The following is a 20271-nucleotide window of genomic DNA, read 5'->3' as shown; positions in this document are numbered from 1 at the left end:
TCAGTACCAGATCGGTGGGTGTACAACACCCAGCACCACCACTGATCAGCTGTTCTCATTGCTGGCCAGATGTGATCAATTCCGAACAGCACAGCTCCATCCACTTTACAGTGGCCATGGCTGGACACTGCACATCCCCTTATTTGAATGATCCACTAGCACAGAAAACAACTGATCAGTGGGGGTTCCCTTGTCATCTTGTATTGATGACCTATTAAAATTATTGGCCATCAATTTTAAAGTACTGGACAACGTCTTTAATAAGACGTGCACAAAGGTGACCACTTTAAATGATTGTTGCAGTTTCAGGCAAGTTGTGATAACTAAATATTATGAAAATTATTTTGTTTAAAAATTATGTTGTCTTATCCCTGAAAAATCATCCCTAAGTGCTGGCAACAAGATGTCTCCCTCGTGTCTAACTTGCTGCCCACTGCCTGTTATCAAGTGTAATCTGTCTATAGAGGCAGAGAAGCTGAGGAAGTGGGGTGGAGCTTTGCAGCTTTATAAGAAGTTGGGGTGGGTCTCTTCATCTTGCTCCTCCTCCTTTGCGCAGTGCAATCTGGGAATTAGGGAAAGGAAGATCTAGCACCTATAGTACTGGTAGAATTTTTTAAATTCTTTAAAATACTTTAGTAAATGTGTAGACAGACAGAACAATTAACTCTATATTTCCCGATTTACTTTTCTTTATTCTAGATGTGGAAAGATGAATTTCTAGCTTGGAATTCAAGTCAGTTTGATGGAATTGGAGAAATTTCCCTACCACTCAACGCAATTTGGGTTCCAGACATTGTCATCAATGAATTGTATGTCCCAGTTATTACCACGTCACAGTGCTTCTTCACTACACTGTGTTTAAACCATTGCGCCCAGTATATGAATAACTATAAGTGATGATGAGCAAATCTTCTGGAATTCAACAGCTTGGCCAAATTTGTCTTAAAAATTAGATTTACAGATAATCAACTTACTGCAAATAAAAAGTACCCCAAAGCCTCCAATTACCTTGAAAAGATGCGTGTATCAATAAAATTTGTATTATTCTCTTTTACACACACACTAATCTCTTTCACTGCTTTGCTGTCACACTTTCGGTATAGTATCTTAATTCGCCGGCGGCTTATGTAAGGGAGTACAACATGAATGGCAGTTCAAAATTGGACATGAGCAATCAACATCTTTCCCTACCATAATTTGGCTGGCGCCCACATACAGATTAGACCGTCGTCCGAACTCGTCGATATTAGTAGGTTTAGCTAACATTAGTCTAATGTGTATGGGGCCTTAAGTTGTTTGCTGTGTCATCCTCTCACTATTAAGATTCACCATAAAATGGCTGCTGCGTTTCCTGCTTTTGCTTTTATACAGGTTACAATAGTCACTTCTTTTAGGCAATTTGCACAAAGCGAAATGCAAATTGTTCATATTTACTGCCTTTAATGGATTCCTAAAGATTCACCATGAATTCAATTAGTTTAGAATTGATATGCTCATCCTTAATCATTTTGGATAATGCAGTAAGGATAGACACATGGTACTTATAATCTGGTCCATATAAAAATGCTATTTTGATCCATGAGATTATTTTATTGTTATAAAGTACATCAGGATAACAAAATTTATTTTTGTCCTATAGTGTAGAAGATGGGAAGTCACCTGATTTGCCCTATGTTTATGTGAGCTCTTCTGGAACCATCAGGAATTACAAGCCCATGCAGGTGGTGTCGGGGTGCAGTCTGGAGACATATGCTTTTCCCTTCGATATACAGAACTGCAGCCTGACCTTCACCAGCTGTTTACATACAGGTAATGGATGTAGCACGGTGAGAACCATGCTGGATTTAGGAGGCTAGAATTATATAAAGAAACCCCATAGCCTCAAAACGCGTTGTATTTCCAAGACGCGATAAAAGCTTCATCATCTTTAGAACAATGTGGACAACTCCTCTATTTGATCTGCTTGATAATTGATGACCTGTCATTTTTTGGGTGAGATGTTTTGATTAACCCAATTTCAACTTCCATTGCTTCAGAAGATGTGTATAACATTATTCTCTTTTCCACAGACACTAATCTTTTTCACTGTTGTGCTGTCGCACGCTATCTTTACAGTGTCTTCAGTATTTTATAACTGCCTAACCCTATCTGGTTAAGCTACGATCTATGACATCCTCTCACTATAAGGATTCACCATATACTGGCTGCTGCATTCCCTGCCTCAGCTTTTATACAGGCTATGATAATCTCTCCTGATTGCTTGTGCTAGAACGTGTGATGTGATAGCTGCAAAGCGTTATGGGGAAACACACCTGAGATCATGTGAGCTTTCTTTGGCTGCTGCATTCCCTACCTCAGCTTTTATACAGGCTATGATAATCTCTCCTGATTGCTTGTACTAGAACGTGTGATGTGATAGCTGCAAAGCGTTATGGGGAAACACACCTGAGATCATGTGAGCTTTCTCTGGCTAGTGCATTCTTCAGCAATGTGAAAAATATTGGTCGCCATTTAAGACTATTCATGCAAAGTGAAACTCAAAATGTTAGAGCAATTCCTAAAAATTTGATGCAAACTGGATTTGCAACAAATCCATTCACTCCATCCTGTAGACAGCTTTGCCCTATTGGTTAGCTGGGGTAGATATATTTGATTTGGGTTAAGGAGGGTAGTGTTTATTCTTGTTGGGACCACCTGTAGGCATAGACAGTCTTATGGGCCAGGTAATTATCCCTGGGGCAAAAAAGTATATTCCATAACCAAGGCATTGGATTTTATTTCACCAAAATTCCCCAAATATTTTTGAAGAAAATCAACCAAATTTGCATCAACCAAACTTGCTATTTTTTATAGTATGAACCTATACAACATGTCAGTTTCCTCTTGTTTTAGTGAATGATCTCAATCTTTCCATCTGGAGGAGCTATGAGGAAATCAGCAATGACAAGAGTATATTCCTAAATGATGGGGAGTGGGAACTCCTGTCTGTTCCCTCCAACTACGAGATCTTACATACCCATGGCGGAAGCTTCGCTCAGGTCCAGTTTAACGTATGTCAAAATTTTTCATCTTTTAGTCAACTTAATCATCTTTTTAAAGAAATGTAATATAAATACTAAGATAAAAAATCCTCATGGTTAAAGGGGGACATGTCCACAGATTTCACAATACAAGCTGCATACGTTATTAAATATATCTCTTCGACCTGATGAAATTGATGAACTTAGTTTGAAAATCCATGTCAGAATGGCTGTATAATCCTTTTTCAAAGTCTAGCAAGTTAATTAAACATCATATGTGTGTGTTTTTTGAAGACACAATGCTCATCTTGTCTCATGTCCCAGTGCACATCTCAAATTTATCTTATGACCCAATTCATATCTAAATTTTGTTTCATGACCGAAAGCATCTCAGATTTGTCTTATGTCCCCAACGCCTATTTCGGCATGGTCATATGACCGAATGACCATTTTACATTTGTCTGACTTTTCAATGCCCATCTCATATTGGTCTTATGATCCAATGCCCATCTCAGGTTTGCTTCATGACCCACTGATGTATCAGATTAGATTTTTCTGATGACCCAATGCCCATCTCAGATTAGTTTTATGACACAATGCCCTTCTCAGATTAGTTTCATGAACCAATGCCGATGCCCATGTCAGATTAGTTTTATGATCCAATGGCCATCTCAGATTAATTTTATGGCCCAATACCCAGCTCAGATTAGTTTTTCTGTATGACCCAATGCACATCTCAGGTTAGTCTTATGACCAGTACCCATCTCAGATTAGTTTTACGACCCAATACCCATCTCATATTAGTCTCATGACCCAATGCTCATCTCATTTTAGTCTGATGACCCAATGCCCATCTCACATTAGTCTTATGACCCAATGCACATCTCACATTAGTTCATTAGTTTTATAACCCAATGCTGATCTCAGATTAGTTTTATGACCTAATTCCCATATAATATTTGTCTTATGACCCAATGCCCATCTCAAATTAGTCTGATGACCCAATGAACATCTCACATTAGTTTTATGACCAAATGCCCATCTCAGATTAGTTACATGACCCAATGCACATCTCAGATTAGGTTTATGACCCAATGCACATCTCACATTAGTCTTATGACCCAATGCCAATGTCAGATTAGTTTTATGACCCAATGCACGTCTCACATTAGTCTTATGACCCAATGCCCATGTCAGATTAGTTTCATGACCCAATGCCCATCTCAGATTAGTTTTATGACCCAATGCCCATCTCAGGTTTGTTTCATGACCCAATGCCCATCTCAGATTAGTTTTTTGACCCAATGCCCATCTCAGATTTGTTTCATGACCCAATGCCCATCTCAGATTAGTTTTATGACCCAATGCCCATCTCAGGTTTGTTTCATGATCATGACCTAATGCTGTATCAGATGCCCCTCTCAGATTTCAGATTATTCTCTGATCAACTGTCAATGCGCAGTGCATACGTAGCAAAAATTGGAGCTGCTAACCAGCAAAAGGTGTCTTCTTCATAGAGATGGGGACAGTGAACCATATGCAGTTTCTTTTTTTCACCAGGAATAGGGGGTGAAGTTTTTGTTATGTGAACCAGCAGAAAAAAATGCATATTCTGATCCTGGAGAAATGCTTGCATGTCATGGTTTGACCTGATGCTAAGCTAATCTGGGTCAGATGACTCACTCACTCACTCTATCTATCTATCTATCTATCTATCTATCTATCTATCTATCTATCATCTTCAGATTTTCAGAGGAGAGGACAGCAACTCTAAGAATTTCATGAGAATTTGATGAGTGTCATCAGTTTTTCATTTATGTGGAGAAAACAAAAGTTTCTCCACTTTCTTTCTGACAGTCCGTGAAAATTGGACTGCACTTGTATGTCATCAAACTTGCACTGCCGATTTTGATTCAACAATTGGATCAAATTAGGACAAGTCTCCATTTTATTAAATCGACCACTACCTGTGGGAAAAATATTGGACATGTGAATAGCCCCATATATGAGCACAGATACAAGTGGTATATGTGAAAACCATGGACTAGAACTAGCACGAGAAAAACTGAGGTCTAAATGAGCCCTTAGGATAAGGAGCCAATCCAGACACTCCATGTTGAGACACATGTTTCGGGATGTTTGCCCCTCATCAGTGCAAAGTAGGATAACTTATTTGGCTGCATGAGAGACTTCTAGAGAGGGGGTGTCAGGGGTAAGGTTTCAACTTGTGGAGAGTGTCAAGTCAATGCAAGGAGACTTATAAGCCACACAATACTTGAAGAGCATGGCATGGCCTATAAGTCTACTTACGCGAAACATGATCCCTAGACTGTATTTATATATGAAATGCATAGTTAAAAGTTGCCATGGAAATTTGAAGTATTCCTTTTGATAGTATGAATAGATGAATTACATGTGTTTTTGGTAACTGTATCTAGACAACAGAGAATATGAGGATTTGCACTAGACGGGAAACTCCTAGTCTTGGTAATCCAAGCACTTCACGATCTATAGACTGTGTTAACCATGAAAACAAATAGAGGCCATTATTATCTACTTTCCGTAGGACCAGAATTGGTGGTTCAGCTCTGAATTACAAATAGATGTCGTCTTTCTCTAAGCTGAAATGCTACAGCTCGTTAATTTGCATATGAGCCATATAGCCTCATTACTGCAAAACCGGCTAGCAAGTGTTGTATGGAGTCCGCAGCTGCACATCAAGTAATGCAAGAATCAGCTATTAGGCCACACACCATTACCTGTCAGAGGGATTGCATGGAAATATGCGGCTTCATGGAGGAGTGGGAGGCCTGGGAGATAGAGATGCCAGACTGTACTGTACATATAGTTCTAGCAGAAGCATTTTAGCTTTCTATAAATGGCAATGTTAAGTCTTGTTCACATTGCAAAAATGAAAATTGAGGGGTTAAAAATCTCAATTTCATTTTTCCCTTTCCATCCTCTATGAATTTTTCCATTGCCATTGGTGCATCAGGGTTTGTATTTTCCTCCTCTTCTTCCAAGAGTCATAGTTTTTTTGTTTTTTTTTCCATCAAGATAACTGTCCAAGACTTGCTTTTCACTGGGAAAAGTTGTCATTTTGAAAGTGCCGTGAAATGGTGCAAAAGGTGCAATTTTGCCACTGTTCTTTTTTGGGGACTTTTTTCTTGTGGTTCACTCTGCAGTAAAATGGCCCCATGACATTATTTTCCCAATCAGTATGATTACGGCGACAACAAAGTTATAAAGTTTTTTCTCTATATTTTAGTGGTTAAAAAAAATTCTGAACTTTGCAGAAACAAATTAGGTTTGTGTCGCCATTTTCTGAGACTTGTCGCTTTTTTTATTTACCTGTCGATAGAGCTGTGTAAGGGCTTGCCTTATGCGCATCGAGTTAGCGTTTTTATTGATTGACCCGTAGAAGCGCTATACCAACGCGAAACGGCCGTCGTCAGCACCTGCACACTCCTGCCCTCACACTCCCGGGCCAAGAAGACTTTTTAATCATAATTGAATAAAGGATAAATTTTAAGGATCGTGAGTGCTACCTATTTTTCTTTCTTCTGATGCACAGTTTTTATTGATAGCCTTTTGGGGTACATACAATATTTCGATCTCTTTTTATTTCATTTTTTGGGGGATGTTCAGCAACTGATAATCCTCAATCATCACGTTTTAACATATGGTCAAAATAATTTTATATTTTGACACATCGGACATGTAAAAAACAGCTGGCGCCAGCCTTATATGATGTAGGCTTAGTTCTTGCAAATATCTGGAACTTCCACTCTGCAATTTCCAAGCTCCAGGTGCTGTGCAGTGGCCGTTTTCGGTACTGCCTCTCAGCTCAATAGGAGCTGAGCTGCAGTACCTGAGAAGAACCACTACATGGTGTATTGAGCTGTACTGTTCTGGCTCCATATACTGTGAACTCCTGTTGGCTCCAGGCATCTCCTGAACAGTGGGGGTCCAAGTGTTGGACAGGCATCAGCTAAGCAGTGAGGGTCCCAGGTGTTGGACAGGCATCAGGTGAGTAGTGGGGTTCCCCGGTGTAATACAGTCATCAGGTGATCAGTGGGGGTCCCAGGTGTTGGACAGGTATCAGCTAAGCAGCGAGGGTCCCAGGTGTTGGACAGGCATCAGGTGAGTAGTGGGGTTCCCAGGTGTTGGACAGGCATCAGCTAAGCAGTGAGGGTCCCAGGTGTTGGACAGGCATCAGCTAAGCAGTGAGGGTCCCAGGTGTTGGACAGGCATCAGGTGAGTAGTGGGGTTCCCAGGTGTTGGACAGGCATCGGCTAAGCAGTGAGGGTCCCAGGTGTTGGACAGGCATCAGCTAAGCAGTGAGGGTCCCAGGTGTTGGACAGGCATCAGGTGAGTAGTGGGGTTCCCAGGTGTTGGACAGGCATCAGCTAAGCAGTGAGGGTCCCAGGTGTTGGACAGGCATCAGCTAAGCAGTGAGGGTCCCAGGTGTTGGACAGGCATCAGGTGAGTAGTGGGGTTCCCAGGTGTTGGACAGGCATCAGCTAAGCAGTGAGGGTCCCAGGTGTTAGACAGACATCAGGTGAGTAGTGGGGTTCCCCGGTGTAATACAGTCATCAGATGATCAGTGGGGGTCCCAGGTGTTGGACAGGTATAAGCTAAGCAATAAGGGTCCTAGGTGTCGGACAATCATCAGGTGAGTAGTGGGGATCCCCGGTGTCAAACAGTCATCAGATGAGCAGTGGGGGTTCTGGGTGTTGAATAGTCATTAGTTGAGCCGTGGGGGTCCCAGATGTTGGACAGGCATCAGCTGAACAGTGGGGGTCCCAGATGTCAAACAGTCATCAGATTAGCAGTGGGGGGTTCTGGGTGTAGGATAGTCATTACAGTAGATGAGCAGTGGGGGTCCCACATGTCGTACAGGCATCACCTGAGCAGTAGGGTCCCAGGTGTTGGGCAGTCATCAGTTAAATAGTGGGGGTCCTGGATGTCAGATAAGAATCAACTGAACAATGGTGTACTGGTATTGGACAGTCATTAGCTGAACAGTGGGGTTACATGGTGTCGGACGGGCATTAGCTGAGCTGTGGGGGATCCTGGGTGTCGGGTAAGCATTATTTAAGCAATGGGGTTCCCAGGTGTTGGAAAAGCATTACCTGAGCAATGGTGTCCTGGGTGTTGGACAGTCATTACTTAAGCAGTTGGGGTCCCAGATGTTGGACAAACATCAGGTGAACAATGGGGGTCCTGGGTGTCAGACAACCGTTAGCTGAGAAATAGGGTTTTGGGTATCGGACAGTCATTAGCTGAATAGTGGGGGTCCCGGCTGTTAGAAAATCATCAGTTGAGCAGTAGGGGTCCTGTGTGTGGGAGATGCATTAGCTAAGAAATAGCTTTCTGGGTGTTGAACAATCATTAGCCGAACAGTGGGGTCCTGGGTGTCGGACAGGCATCAGCTGAACGGTTGGGGTCCTTTGGACAATCTCAGCTAAATAGTAGGGATCCTGGGTGTCAGACAAGCATCGGCTGAGTACTGAGGGTCCATGATGTTGGACCCCTACCACTTTGATGCTTATAACCTACCATAAGTCTTGGACAGCCTCTTTAAAAATCAATATATCATTATAAGGCTACCCCAGTATCGCTTATGGCTGCCTGCAGCACATATGTGCGGAGAGTGAATGCATCTGGTCACTGCACTTAAAATGAATTAACCATGGGATTACCAATGTTCATTAACGCCCAAATGTGTTTTTTCTGGAACGTCCCTTTACATCCCACGCAGATGAGATGAGCAGAACGCAATATGGCACGTAGGACGCTGGGTCTTGCCATGAACATGGCCATACTCTGTCTCCAAAACTTGCACAATAGACTTCCTCCATCAGCGCCAAGGGCATTCATACATTTTCTCCATTACGTTATAATTAACCTCGGTGCCCCAGCCCATCATGATAACCCATCTCCAAGCTAACACCCCTTTTTTACCCTCCGCTTTGGCATGTCCAGAACTAACAACGACCCTGGCAGGACAAGATAACCACAGGAAAACGCGGGGAGATGAATGGCCGGCGTGGGACATAGCTCTCTCATGCAGCAGTGATTTCAGCTTTAATGGCAAAATCATTATCATTGCGACAATGGCTCACAAATGAGCAGAGGGTGAAATAAAGAGGAGGGGGGGAGAATTATGTGCGGAATAAATGAGCGCTGCCGAAATTCATAGCATCATAAAGAGAACCTTATCAAATGAACCAGCAGAAGGTTAGACGAGCAGCAGAGCAATTAGGCTAACACCGTAGGGCCTCTATTTCATCTTCTGTGTGCTCATCATGTACAAATTCCCAATTAGATTTATTCCTTTCATTATCATCAATGGGATTTCAAAACAATAGTGTATACAGAAAACCCTCCTTTAAAGGTACAGTTTTTTCCCCACTGTGTATAGCTAATAGTACCAATAAAAATGAAATGTGCTAAATTAAATGCAATTTTTTTTCGTTTTTTTCCCCCCTATTTTCAATATGTACAATTACAGTATTTTACATTAAAGGTTCTATGGTTAAAACATTGCATCTATTCCCACCACATTTGTGGAAACCCTTGTTAGAAAGCCAATCGGAAGTAGGACTACGATGTTTGAGTACACTGGGGGATATCATGTTGCCGAAGGGTGAGTCCTCTTTTGGCAACACAACTACAACCTTGGTTAATAATAGTGGGTAGAATATCATCCTGGTTGGTAACAGGCAAATATTTGCGTATAATATTACTTATTGCATTAAAATATGGACTGTAAGCAGTCGAATAGGTGACCATGGACTGGGTATCACTCCCGCGAGGTGGTCGTGTAGTAAGACATAAGGGAGGCCTGGGTCTATTGGAAATAGTTTTCAAAACCCGTTTTATCTCCTGATTATTATATCCCCTGTCGACAATGCGTTTACTGATAGGGGCACCTTCCTCCATAAAAGTCTAGTAGTAGAGCAAAGGCGTTTAGCTCAATTCCACTCACTATAAGGTATAGCCTGTATGGTATGAGGATGTGAACTAGAGTGATGCAGGACTGTATTGCCAGAGACCTTTTTACGTAACAAGGAGGTTTCCACTTTTTGTGTTATGGGACTACCAGACATTTGGGGGGTTGCAAGGGCTATATGGGGGTACAGATGTGGGGGTACATGTGGGGTTGCAGGGCTATGTGGGGGTTGCAGGGCTATGTGGAGGTACATATGCAGGGCTATGTGGGGAATATTTTTTGCTGCAAATCCTCAATGTGTGCAAATAGCCTTAGTCCCTGTCCTGTGACCTCCCCCCCACAATTTATTATAAGCACCTGATAAGTGTCATAATGAATTTTCGGGTGGGAGAAGACATTGTCAGGGTCTTATAATGAATTGGGGGTGGGGAGAAGGCATGAGCCACCATCTCCCAATTCATTACAAGTTCCTGATAGCATCTTTTCTCACCTTCCAATTCATTACAAAGTGTCCTATGCACCTTACCGCCTCCTTTCCCACTCCTGAATAAATTTTAAGTCCCTAATAGCGTCATAATGAATTGGGGTGGATGGGGGATGATATTATTAGAGCTCTATAATGAAATGTGGGGTGGGGGAGGATGCTATCAGGGCCTTATAATGAATTGTGGAGAGGAGGAGGACTTTCTTGGGGAAAATGATCCTCCTCCCCCACCATCCAATTGATCATAAATCCATATTTAATGTCCTCCTCCCACCTCCCCCTGTTCATTGTAAGTCCTGAAGTCCCTTCCCCCCCTTACTGCCATCCCAACCCTACCCCAAGTCTCCCCCGTCCGCTTTTCCTTTTCATCTCCCCAGTGTACTAAAACAAAATAGAAAATCCCTTACCTATCCATACGTTCCCTCTTTCACACTTCCGTTTTTTACAATCAGTCACAGTCCGTCAAAATGTTGAAAAGACGGATCCTGTGCAGATTGTAAAAAACTGATGCACTGGATCTGTTTTTTTGACAGATTCGTCGAGGCAGTTGTTGCCGGAATTTAATGCTATGTGCACACGTTGTGGATTGAATGCGTTTTTGCCGCGTTTTTTTGCCGCAAAAACACATACACAACAGAACCCAATGGGATACTCACCTTCCAGCACCCCCCGCAGCCTTCTCGATTCTCGCGATGCTCCCGGCAGCTCCCTTCCCAGGGATGCATTGCGACAATGACCTGTGATGACGTAGCGGTCTCGCGTGATGCTACATCAACTGGGGTTAGTCGCGAGGCATCGCTGGGAACGGGAGCTGCCGGGAGAATCCCGAGGATTGGGAAGGCTGCAGGGGCCGCCGGAAGGTGAGAATATCACGATTTTTTTGGGACTGTCTCCCTGGCTGAGCGCAGATTCTGGAAGCCGGAAGACCAAGGCTGTGTCCGACTTCAGGAGGCGCAGCAGAAACCGGCAGGACAACTGGATTGTACATCACCTGTCCGCCTTAATACCCAGGTGGCATATAGAGCCCGGGTCGTGTCCAAACCTTCATGGAGGACATAGAAGACTGTGGGGACCTTACCAGGAGCCATAGGCAGTTAGGGCCTACAACATCACCACGCTTATAGGAAGGCTTCTAAATCCACCTGGTGAGGGGGACTCCCAACTTGCTTCGAAGCCGACCTGACCCTGCCTGTACCTGTAGCGCCCCCACTGCTGCAGGGCTGAGGGGTACCCGGTACCGGGCCTCTGAGTCTCTGCTCTGGGGTTGTCACGGCGGCTAGGCCCCGGTCCGTGACCCTGCCGTGGGGCGCACAGGGGATTACTAGGAGTGGATGATGTAGATGGGGGTGAGGCTGTAGTGGTGCGGTGCAGTAAATAACGAGGACACCAGGTTGCAGTCTCTTTACCTCTTTACTGAAGATCTCTGGGTCCTCAGTCCGGAATACGGTTCACCAGGCTGCGCAAGTCCGGCCGGTCCAATGGCACCTCCGGAGTTCTCCTCACAGGTGGAAATCGGTGCCTTCCTTCTAGCGCTATGTGTTGTGGTCCTTCCCTGCTGTGCTTACGGAAAGTCCCCACAACCGTTGTGTCTGTTTCTTAAGTTCCCTCACAACTCGATTAAATGATGTTCTTCTAATCCTCCGTCCCTCCCTGTTGTTCTGGTTGGGACGGCACCCGTATGACGGGTAGGCTCGGAGCTCTTCCGGGACCCTAGAGTCGCGCCTCTCCACAAGTTGCCCCCCAAGACTGCATAGGTGATTTAAGGTGAGACAGCCCGCCTTAGACTGACTGTCCTGCCGCTGTTTAGAGTATTGCTTGAAGCTGAATGTTATGATACTCCCTCGGCGTTCCGGCCACCGGTAGTGCGCCTCAGTAGGGTGTTGCTCCGGTCTTACAGCACGACCCCTACTGGTATTTCTCCTTTCGCTTGATCTCGTTTCTCACTCAGCACAATCTATCTCGCTTCTAGTCCTTCCTTGGGCACCGCCGCTACCCGGAGCAGGCGCGGTCCCGTTACGTTCGTTCAAGTTGCCAAGCCTCTGTCAGGATCCCACCCCTGACAGAGACCCTACTGTATCTTCCCCCACAACACCCTCTGCCACAAGGTGTTGCCTGGTTCCAACCCAGTCAGCTTTCTGATCTAACTTCCTGCCTGACCCCCAGTTTACCCACTATGGTGGGGAGTGGCCTAATGAATAGAACCCTTAGCTCCCCCCGGAGGCCCAGCTGTGAAATGTATTGGTGTCTGTGATACCTGGTCAGATGAACTCCTTCAGTGCCACCAGACGCACCATAGCTCCCCATAGTGGCGGAGCCACAGTACTGCAACGACCAGGACTCTGGGGCGCTGCATACACATGATCTGGTACCTCGGACTACGGTTGCCTGAAGCCCACAGTAAACCAGGTAAAGAGACTGCAGACCCATGTCCTCGTTCTTTATTGCACCATCCACCATCTTCACCTACACCGGGAGCCCTTGAGACCTACTTCACCTGTGGGAAGTTATACCATCTAGCTGCCATACCATCACCCCAGAGGACCCCTTTAAGCAGCGTCGATCCCCACTGACCGAATACCACAGGTGGCGTCACGAACACTAACTTTATTATACCCCTTTTACTTGGGGCCACGGACCGGGTCGAAGCCACAGTGACATCCCCTTTAAGTACCAGACCCAGTACCGAGTATCCCACGGCCCTGGCGGGTGACTCACAATCTGGCCATGGGCCTCCAAGCAACAAGCCTTCATTATTAGCCCTGCAAGGGCCCTCCTCCATCTTCGAGCCCCTGCATCGGCAATATGTCCACCCCTTCATGGGCATCACCAAATGCTTGTTTCCCTCCTTTTGTGATGCTTTGCCGCCTTTATTGCAGCTGACTTCAGTTGTTGCTTGTTTCTGCATCTTTCTGCCTTAAGTTTTGTCTTCAACTGGTGAAATTGTGCATGATGGGGCTGAGATCTGGTGATGACTCAGCCATTGCAGAATATTGTACTTTGTTGCTTTTGCAGTATGTTTTGGGTCATTGTCCATCTGTCCTGTGAAGGGCAGTCCAATCCACCTTGCTGCATTTGGTTGAATCTGAGAAGTATGTCCCTGTAAACACAGAATTCATCCGGCTGCTTCTGTCTTCAGTCACATCATCAATAAACACTAGTGACCCAACTCCATTGGGAGCCATACATGGCTGCGTTATCATATGGCTGTAATAATTATAGGGGATAATTCAGGAGACTCTTTGCGTGGAACAAGACAACAGGACACAGTTTTATAAGTGGTAAAGTTTATATTATCACACGGTGATTCAAACAGGTGCAGAGAGAAACTCAAGTCCACAACACTTGGTGCAAATAATAAACGCAGCTTAGCAGTCAATAGGAAACTTCAGAGGTAGATGCAAACAAACAGAAAGTCTATGAAGCACAGTTATTCTTGAGGAATCTTGACACGAATAGATCCTTGACTTAGTCCAGACACAGATGCACAAAAGGTAAAAAATGTTCAGAGTCCTGACAATGGCCTCCACCATGTGTCACAGTGGATGTGCTGTTCTTTGGATCATAAGCCGTTCCAAGCCTTCTCCATACTTTCTTTTTCCCATCATTCTAGTACAGGTTGATCTTAGTTTCAACCTCCCATAGAATGCTTTTACAGAATCGGGTGGCTTCGTTTGATGTTTGATGTTTAATCTGGCCTTACTATTTTTAAGACTGATTAGTAGTTTGGGGTATGTCTCTATCAGTTTTGTACATCGAGAGACTGAAATTCTTGCCCATTCTTCCTTGGCAAACAGCTCGAGCTCAGTGAGGTTTGATGGAGATCGTTTGTGAACAGCAGTTTTCAGCTCTTTCCACAGATTCTCGATTGGATTGAGGTTTGGACTCTGACTTGGCCATTCTAACACCTGGATACGTTTACTTGTGAACCATTCCATTGTAGATTTTGCTTTACGTTTGGGATCATTGTTTTGTTGGAAGACAAATCTCTGTCCCAGTCTCAGGTCTTTTGCAGACTCCAACAGGTTTTCTTCAAGAATGGTCCTTTATTTGGCTCTATCCATCTTCCTATCAATTTTATCCCCTTTCTGACATCGGACGTACTATCCCGTCGAGGTGGGGTGGGCCCGTATGACCACCGACGGGATAGTACGTCCAGCGCGATCGGCCATGTTCACGGGGGGAGCGCGGCCGATCGCGGCCGGGTGTCAGCTGACTATCGCAGCTGACATCCGGCACTATGTGCCAGGAGCGGTCAAGGACCGCCCCCGGCATATTAACCCTCGGCACACTGCGATCAAACATGATCGCAGTGTTCCGGTGGTATAGGGAAGTATTGCGCAGGGAGGGGGTTCCCTGTGGACTTCCCTGAGACCCCTGGAGCAACGCGACGTTGCTCCGAGGGTCTCTTACCTCCTCCTCCCTGCAGCAGGCCCGGATCCAAGATGGCCGCGGCATCCGGGTCCTGCAGGGAGGTGGCTTCACTGCGGCTGCTCAAAGCAGGCGACGGGAAGCCTCCATGAGCTGTGCACGTCAGATCGCCGATCTGACACAGTGCACAGCAAAGTGTCAGATCGGCGATCTTACACTATAACATCATGCCCCCCCCCCCCCCCGGGGCAATGTTATAGTGTAAAAAAAATAAATTTCACATGTGTAAGAAAGAAAAAAAAAATTCCCCCCAAAAATGCAAAAAAAAAAAAAAATATTGTTCCTATAAATACATTTCATTATCTAAATAAAAAAACAAAAACAATAAAAGTACACATATTTAGTATCGCCGCGTCCGTAACGACCCGACCTATTAAACTGTCCCACTAGTTAACCCCATCAGTGAACACCGTAAAAAAAAAAAAAAAAAAACGAGGCAAAAATCAACGCTTTATTATCATACCGCCAAATAAAAAGTGGAATAACACGCGATCAAAAAGACGGATATCAATAACCATGGTACCACTGAAAACGTCATCTTGTCCTGCAAAAATCAAGCTGCCATACAGCATCATCAAAGAAAAAAGTTATAGTCCTCAGAATAAAGCGATGCAAAAATAATTAGTTTTTCTATAAAATAGTTTTTATCGTATAAAAGCACCAAAACATAAAAAAATGATATAAATGAGGTATTGCTGTAATAGTACTGACCCGAAGAATAAAACTGCTTTATCCATTTTACCAAACGCAGAACGGTATGAACGCCTCCCCCAAAAGAAATTCATGAGTAGCTGGTTTTTGGTCATTCTGCCTCACAAAAATCTGAATAAAAAGCGATCAAAAAATGTCACATGCCCAAAAATGTTACAAATAAAAACGTCAACTCGTCCTGCAAAAAACAAGACCTCACATGACTCTGTGGACCAAAATATGGAAAAATTATAGCTCTCAAAATGTGGTAATGCAAAAAATATTTTTTGCAATAAAAAGCGTCTTTCAGTGTGTGACGGCTGCCAATCATGAAAATCCGCTAAAAAAACAGCTATAAAAGTAAATCAAACCCCCCTTCATCACCCCCTTAGTTAGAGAAAAATTAAAAAATTTACAAAATGTATTTATTTCCATTGTCCCATTAGGGTTAGGGTTAGGGCTATGGTTAGGGTTAGGGCTAGGGTTAAGGCTAGGGTTAGGGATAGGGCTAGGGTTAGGGCTAGGGTTAGGGCTAGGGTAGGGCTAGGGTTAGGGTTAGGGCTAGGGTTAGGGTTAGGGCTAGGGTTAGGGCTAGAGTTAAGGCAACAGTTAGGGTTGGGGCTAAAGTTAGGGTTACGGTTGGGGCTAAAGTTAGGGTTAGGGTTTGGATTACATTTACGGTTGGGATTAGGGTTGGGATTAGAGTTAGGGGTGTGTCAGGGTTAGGGGTGTGGTTAGGGTTACCTTTGGGATTAGGGTTAGGGATGTGTTTGGATTAGGGTTTCAGTTATAATTGGGGGGGTTTAGGCACATCAGGGGCTCTCCAAACGCGACATGGCGTCCGATCTCAATTCCAGCCAATTCTGCGTTGAAAAAGTAAAGCAGTGCTCCTTCCCTTCCGAGCTCTCCCGTGCACCCAAACAGGGGTTTACCCCAACATATGGGGTATCAGCGTACTCAGGACACATTGGACAGCAACTTTTCGGGTCCAATTTCTCCTGTTACCCTTGGAAAAATACAAAACTGGGGCTAAAAAATAATTTTTGTGGAAAAAAAATATTTTTTATTTTCACGGCTCTGCGTTATAAACTGTACTGAAACACTTGGGGGTTCAAAGTTCTCACAACACATCTAGATAAGTTCCTTGGGGGGTCTAGTTTCCAATATGGGGTCACTTGTGGGGGGTTTCTACTGTTTAGGTACATTAGGGGCTCTGCAAACGCAATGTGATGCCTGCAGACCAATCCATCTAATTCTGCATTCCAAATGACGCTCCTTCCCTTCCGAGCTCTGCCATGCGCTCAAACGGTGGTTCCCCCCCAGATATTGGGTATCGGCGTACTCAGGACAAATTGGACAACAACTTTTGGGGTCTAATTTCAACTGTTACCCTTGGAAAAATACAAAACTGGGGGCTAAAAAATAATTTTTGTGGAAAAAAAAATAATTTTTATTTTCATGGCTCTGCATTATGAACTGTAGTGAAACACTTGGGGGTTCAAAGCTCTCTCAACACATCTAGATGAGTTCCTTAGGGGGTCTACTTTCCAAAATGGTGTCACTTGTGGGGGTTTCAATGTTTAGGCACATCAGTGGCTCTCCAAACGCAACATGGCGTCCCATCTCAATTCCTGTCAATTTTGCATTGAAACGTCAAACGGCGCTCCTTCCCTTCTGAGCTCTCCCATGCGCCCAAACAGTGGTTTACCCCCACATATGGGGTATCAGCATACTCAGGACAAATTGTACAACAACTTTTGGGTCCAATTTCTTCTCTTACCCTTGGGAAAATAAAAAATTGGGGGCAAAAAGATCATTTTTGTGAAAAAATATGATTTTTTATTTTTACGGCTCTGCATTATAAACTTCTGTGAATCACTTAATGGGTCAAACATCTAGATAAGTTCCTTAGGGGGTCTACTTTCCAAAATGGTGTCACTTGTGGGGGGTTTCAATGTTTAGGCACATCAGGGGCTCTCCAAACGCAACATGGCGTCCCATCTCAATTCCTGTCTATTTTGAAAAGTCAAATGGCACTCCTTTGCTTCCGAGCTCTACCATGCGCCCAAACAGTGGTTTACCCCCACATATGGGGTATCGGTGTACTCAGGACAAATTGTACAACAACTTTTCGGGGTCCATTTTCTCCTGTTACCCTTGGTAAAGTAAAACAAATTGGAGCTGAAGTAAATTTTTTGTGTAAAAAAGTTAAATGTTAATTTTTATTTAAACATTCCAAAAATTTATCTGAAACACCTGAAGGGTTAATAAACGTCTTGAATGTGGTTTTGAGCACCTTCAGGGGTGCAGTTTTTAGAATGGTGTCACACTTGGTTATTTTCTATCATATAGACCCCTCAAAACGACTTCAAATGAGATGTGGTCCCTAAAAAAAAATGGTGTTGTAAAAATGAGAAATTGCTGGTCAATTTTTAACCCTTTATAACTCCCTAACAAAAAAAAATTTTGGTTCCAAAATTGTGCTGATGTAAAGTAGACATGTGGGAAATGTTACTTATTAAGTATTTTGTGTGACATATCTCTGTGATTTTATTGCATAAAAATTCAAATTTGGAAAATTGCAAAATTTTCAAAATTTTCGCCAAATTTCCATTTTTTTCACAAATAAACGCAGGTAATATCAAAAAATTTTAGCACTATCATGAAGTACAATATGTCACAAGAAAACAGGGTCAGAATCACCGGGATCCGTTGAAGCGTTCCAGAGTTATAACCTCATAAAGGGACAGTGGTCAGAATTGTAAAAATTGGCCCGGTTATTAATGTGCAAACCACCCTTGGGGGTAAAGGGGTTAACCATCTTCCTTGTCCCTGCTGAAGAAAAGCAGGCCCAAACCATGATGCTGCCACCACCATGTTTGACAGTGGGGATGGTGTGTTCAGGCGGGGTTGCAGGGCTGTGTGTGTGTGTGTGGGGGGGGGGTTGCAGGGCTATGTGGGGGTACATGGGGGTTGCAGGGCTATGTGGGGGACATATTTGGGTTTTGCAGTGCTGTGTGGGGGGGTTGCAGGGGTGTATTTGGGGGTACATATTGGGGGGTTGCAGGGCTATGTGGTGGTACATGTAGGGGTTGCACGGGTGTATATGGGGGTACATATGCAGGGTTGTGTGGGGGTACATATGGGGGGTTGCAGGGCTATGTGTGGGAGGTTTCAGGGCTATGTTGGGGTACATATGTGTGGGGGGTTGCAGGGCTATGTGTGTGTGTGGGGGGTTGCAGGGCTATGTGGGGGTACATGTAAGGGTTGCAGGGGTGTATATGGGGGTGCATATGCAGGGTTATGGGGGGTTTGCAGGGCTATGCTACGGGATTGCACGGCTAGGTGGGGCTACATAGGGGGGTTGCAGGTCTATGGGGGGTTGCTATGTGGGGGTACCCTGGTGGGTGCTGATCTATGGGGGGCTGCAGGCGGGGTTGCAAGGCTGTGTGGGGGTTACAGGGCTATGTGGGCATACATGGGGGGTTGAAGGGCTATGTGGGGGTACATAGGGGGGTTGCAGAGCTGTGGGGGGTGGCAGGGGTGTATATGGGGGTACATATTGGGGGGTTGCAGGGCTAAGTGGTGGTACATGAAGGGGTTTCACGGGTGTATATGGGGGTACATATGCAGGGTTATGTGGGGGTACATATGGGGGGTTGCAGGGCTACCTGTGGGGGGGTTGCAGGGCTATGTGTGGGGGGTTGCAGGGCTATGTGGGGGCACATATAGGGGTGGCACGGGTGTATATGGGGGTACATATGCAGGGTTATAGGGGGTTTGTAGGGCTATGTGGGGGTACATATGGGGGATTGCAGGGCTATGTGTTGGTACATGTAGGGGTTGCAGGGGTGTATACGGGGGTACATATGCAGGGTTATGGGGGGGTTTGCAGGGCTATGCTAGGGGATTGCAGGGCTATGGGGGGTTTCTATGTGGGGGTACCCTGGGGGGTGCAAGGCTATGGGGGCTGCAGGTGGGGTTGCAGGGCTGTGTGGGGGGTTACAGGGCTATGTGGGGGTACATGGGGGGGTTACAGGGCTATGTGGGGGTACATGGGGGGTGCAGGGCTATGTGGGGGTACATGGGGGGTTGCAGGGCTATGTGTGGGGGTTGCAGGGCTATGTGTGGGGGAGTTGCAGGGCTATGTGTGGGGGGGTTGCAGGGCTATGTGGGGGTACATGTAGGGGTTGCAGGGCTATGCTAGGGGGGTTGCAGGGCTATGCTAGGAGGGTTGCAAGGCTATGCTGGGGGGGTTTAGGGCTATGTGGGGGTACATATGGGGGGTTGCAGGGCTATGTGGGGGTACATGGGGGGATTGCAGGGCTATGTGGGGGTACATATGGGGGGTTGCAGGGCTATGTGGGGGTACATATGGGGGGGTTGCAGGGCTATGTGGGGGAACATGTAGTGGTTGCAGGACTATTGGGGGGGGGCTTTTATGCCGTCTCTGGATCTCTACTTTCTCATGTCTCCACATTTACAGACAAGTGTGACGGACATTGTCAGCTCTTACATCAGCAAAGCTTTATCTATAGGCTGTACCCATTAGATGCCTTTTTACAGCTATGTTGTACCAGTGCGTTTTTGGAATCCTGTAATGAAAACTTTAAAAAAAGGTTTTTTTTTGCTGGTACTGATTAAGAGGGAAGGACTAATTACATAAATTAATATTCCCCACCAGCTCTCTG

The 20271-nt window shown here is 45.0% G+C and overlaps 1 protein-coding gene across 3 annotated transcripts in view; it reads left to right on the top strand.

Moving 5' to 3' along the window:
- HTR3B (5-hydroxytryptamine receptor 3B) overlaps window positions 1-20271 on the top strand; it is a 76566-nt gene that overhangs the window by 52673 nt on the left and 3622 nt on the right. For all 3 annotated transcript variants that reach the window (XM_077249969.1, XM_077249968.1, XM_077249967.1), the window contains 3 exons: window positions 700-809; window positions 1640-1809; window positions 2893-3050. In XM_077249969.1, coding sequence (XP_077106084.1) covers window positions 700-809; window positions 1640-1809; window positions 2893-3050 — 438 coding nt within the window. The remainder of the gene's footprint in view (window positions 1-699; window positions 810-1639; window positions 1810-2892; window positions 3051-20271) is intronic.

The sequence above is a fragment of the Ranitomeya variabilis genome, chromosome 4, assembly GCF_051348905.1.
Source record: "Ranitomeya variabilis isolate aRanVar5 chromosome 4, aRanVar5.hap1, whole genome shotgun sequence".
Lineage (NCBI taxonomy): Eukaryota > Metazoa > Chordata > Amphibia > Anura > Dendrobatidae > Ranitomeya > Ranitomeya variabilis.
Note: the sequence above shows the minus strand (reverse complement) of the source record. Positions and strands in the feature narration are given on the sequence as shown.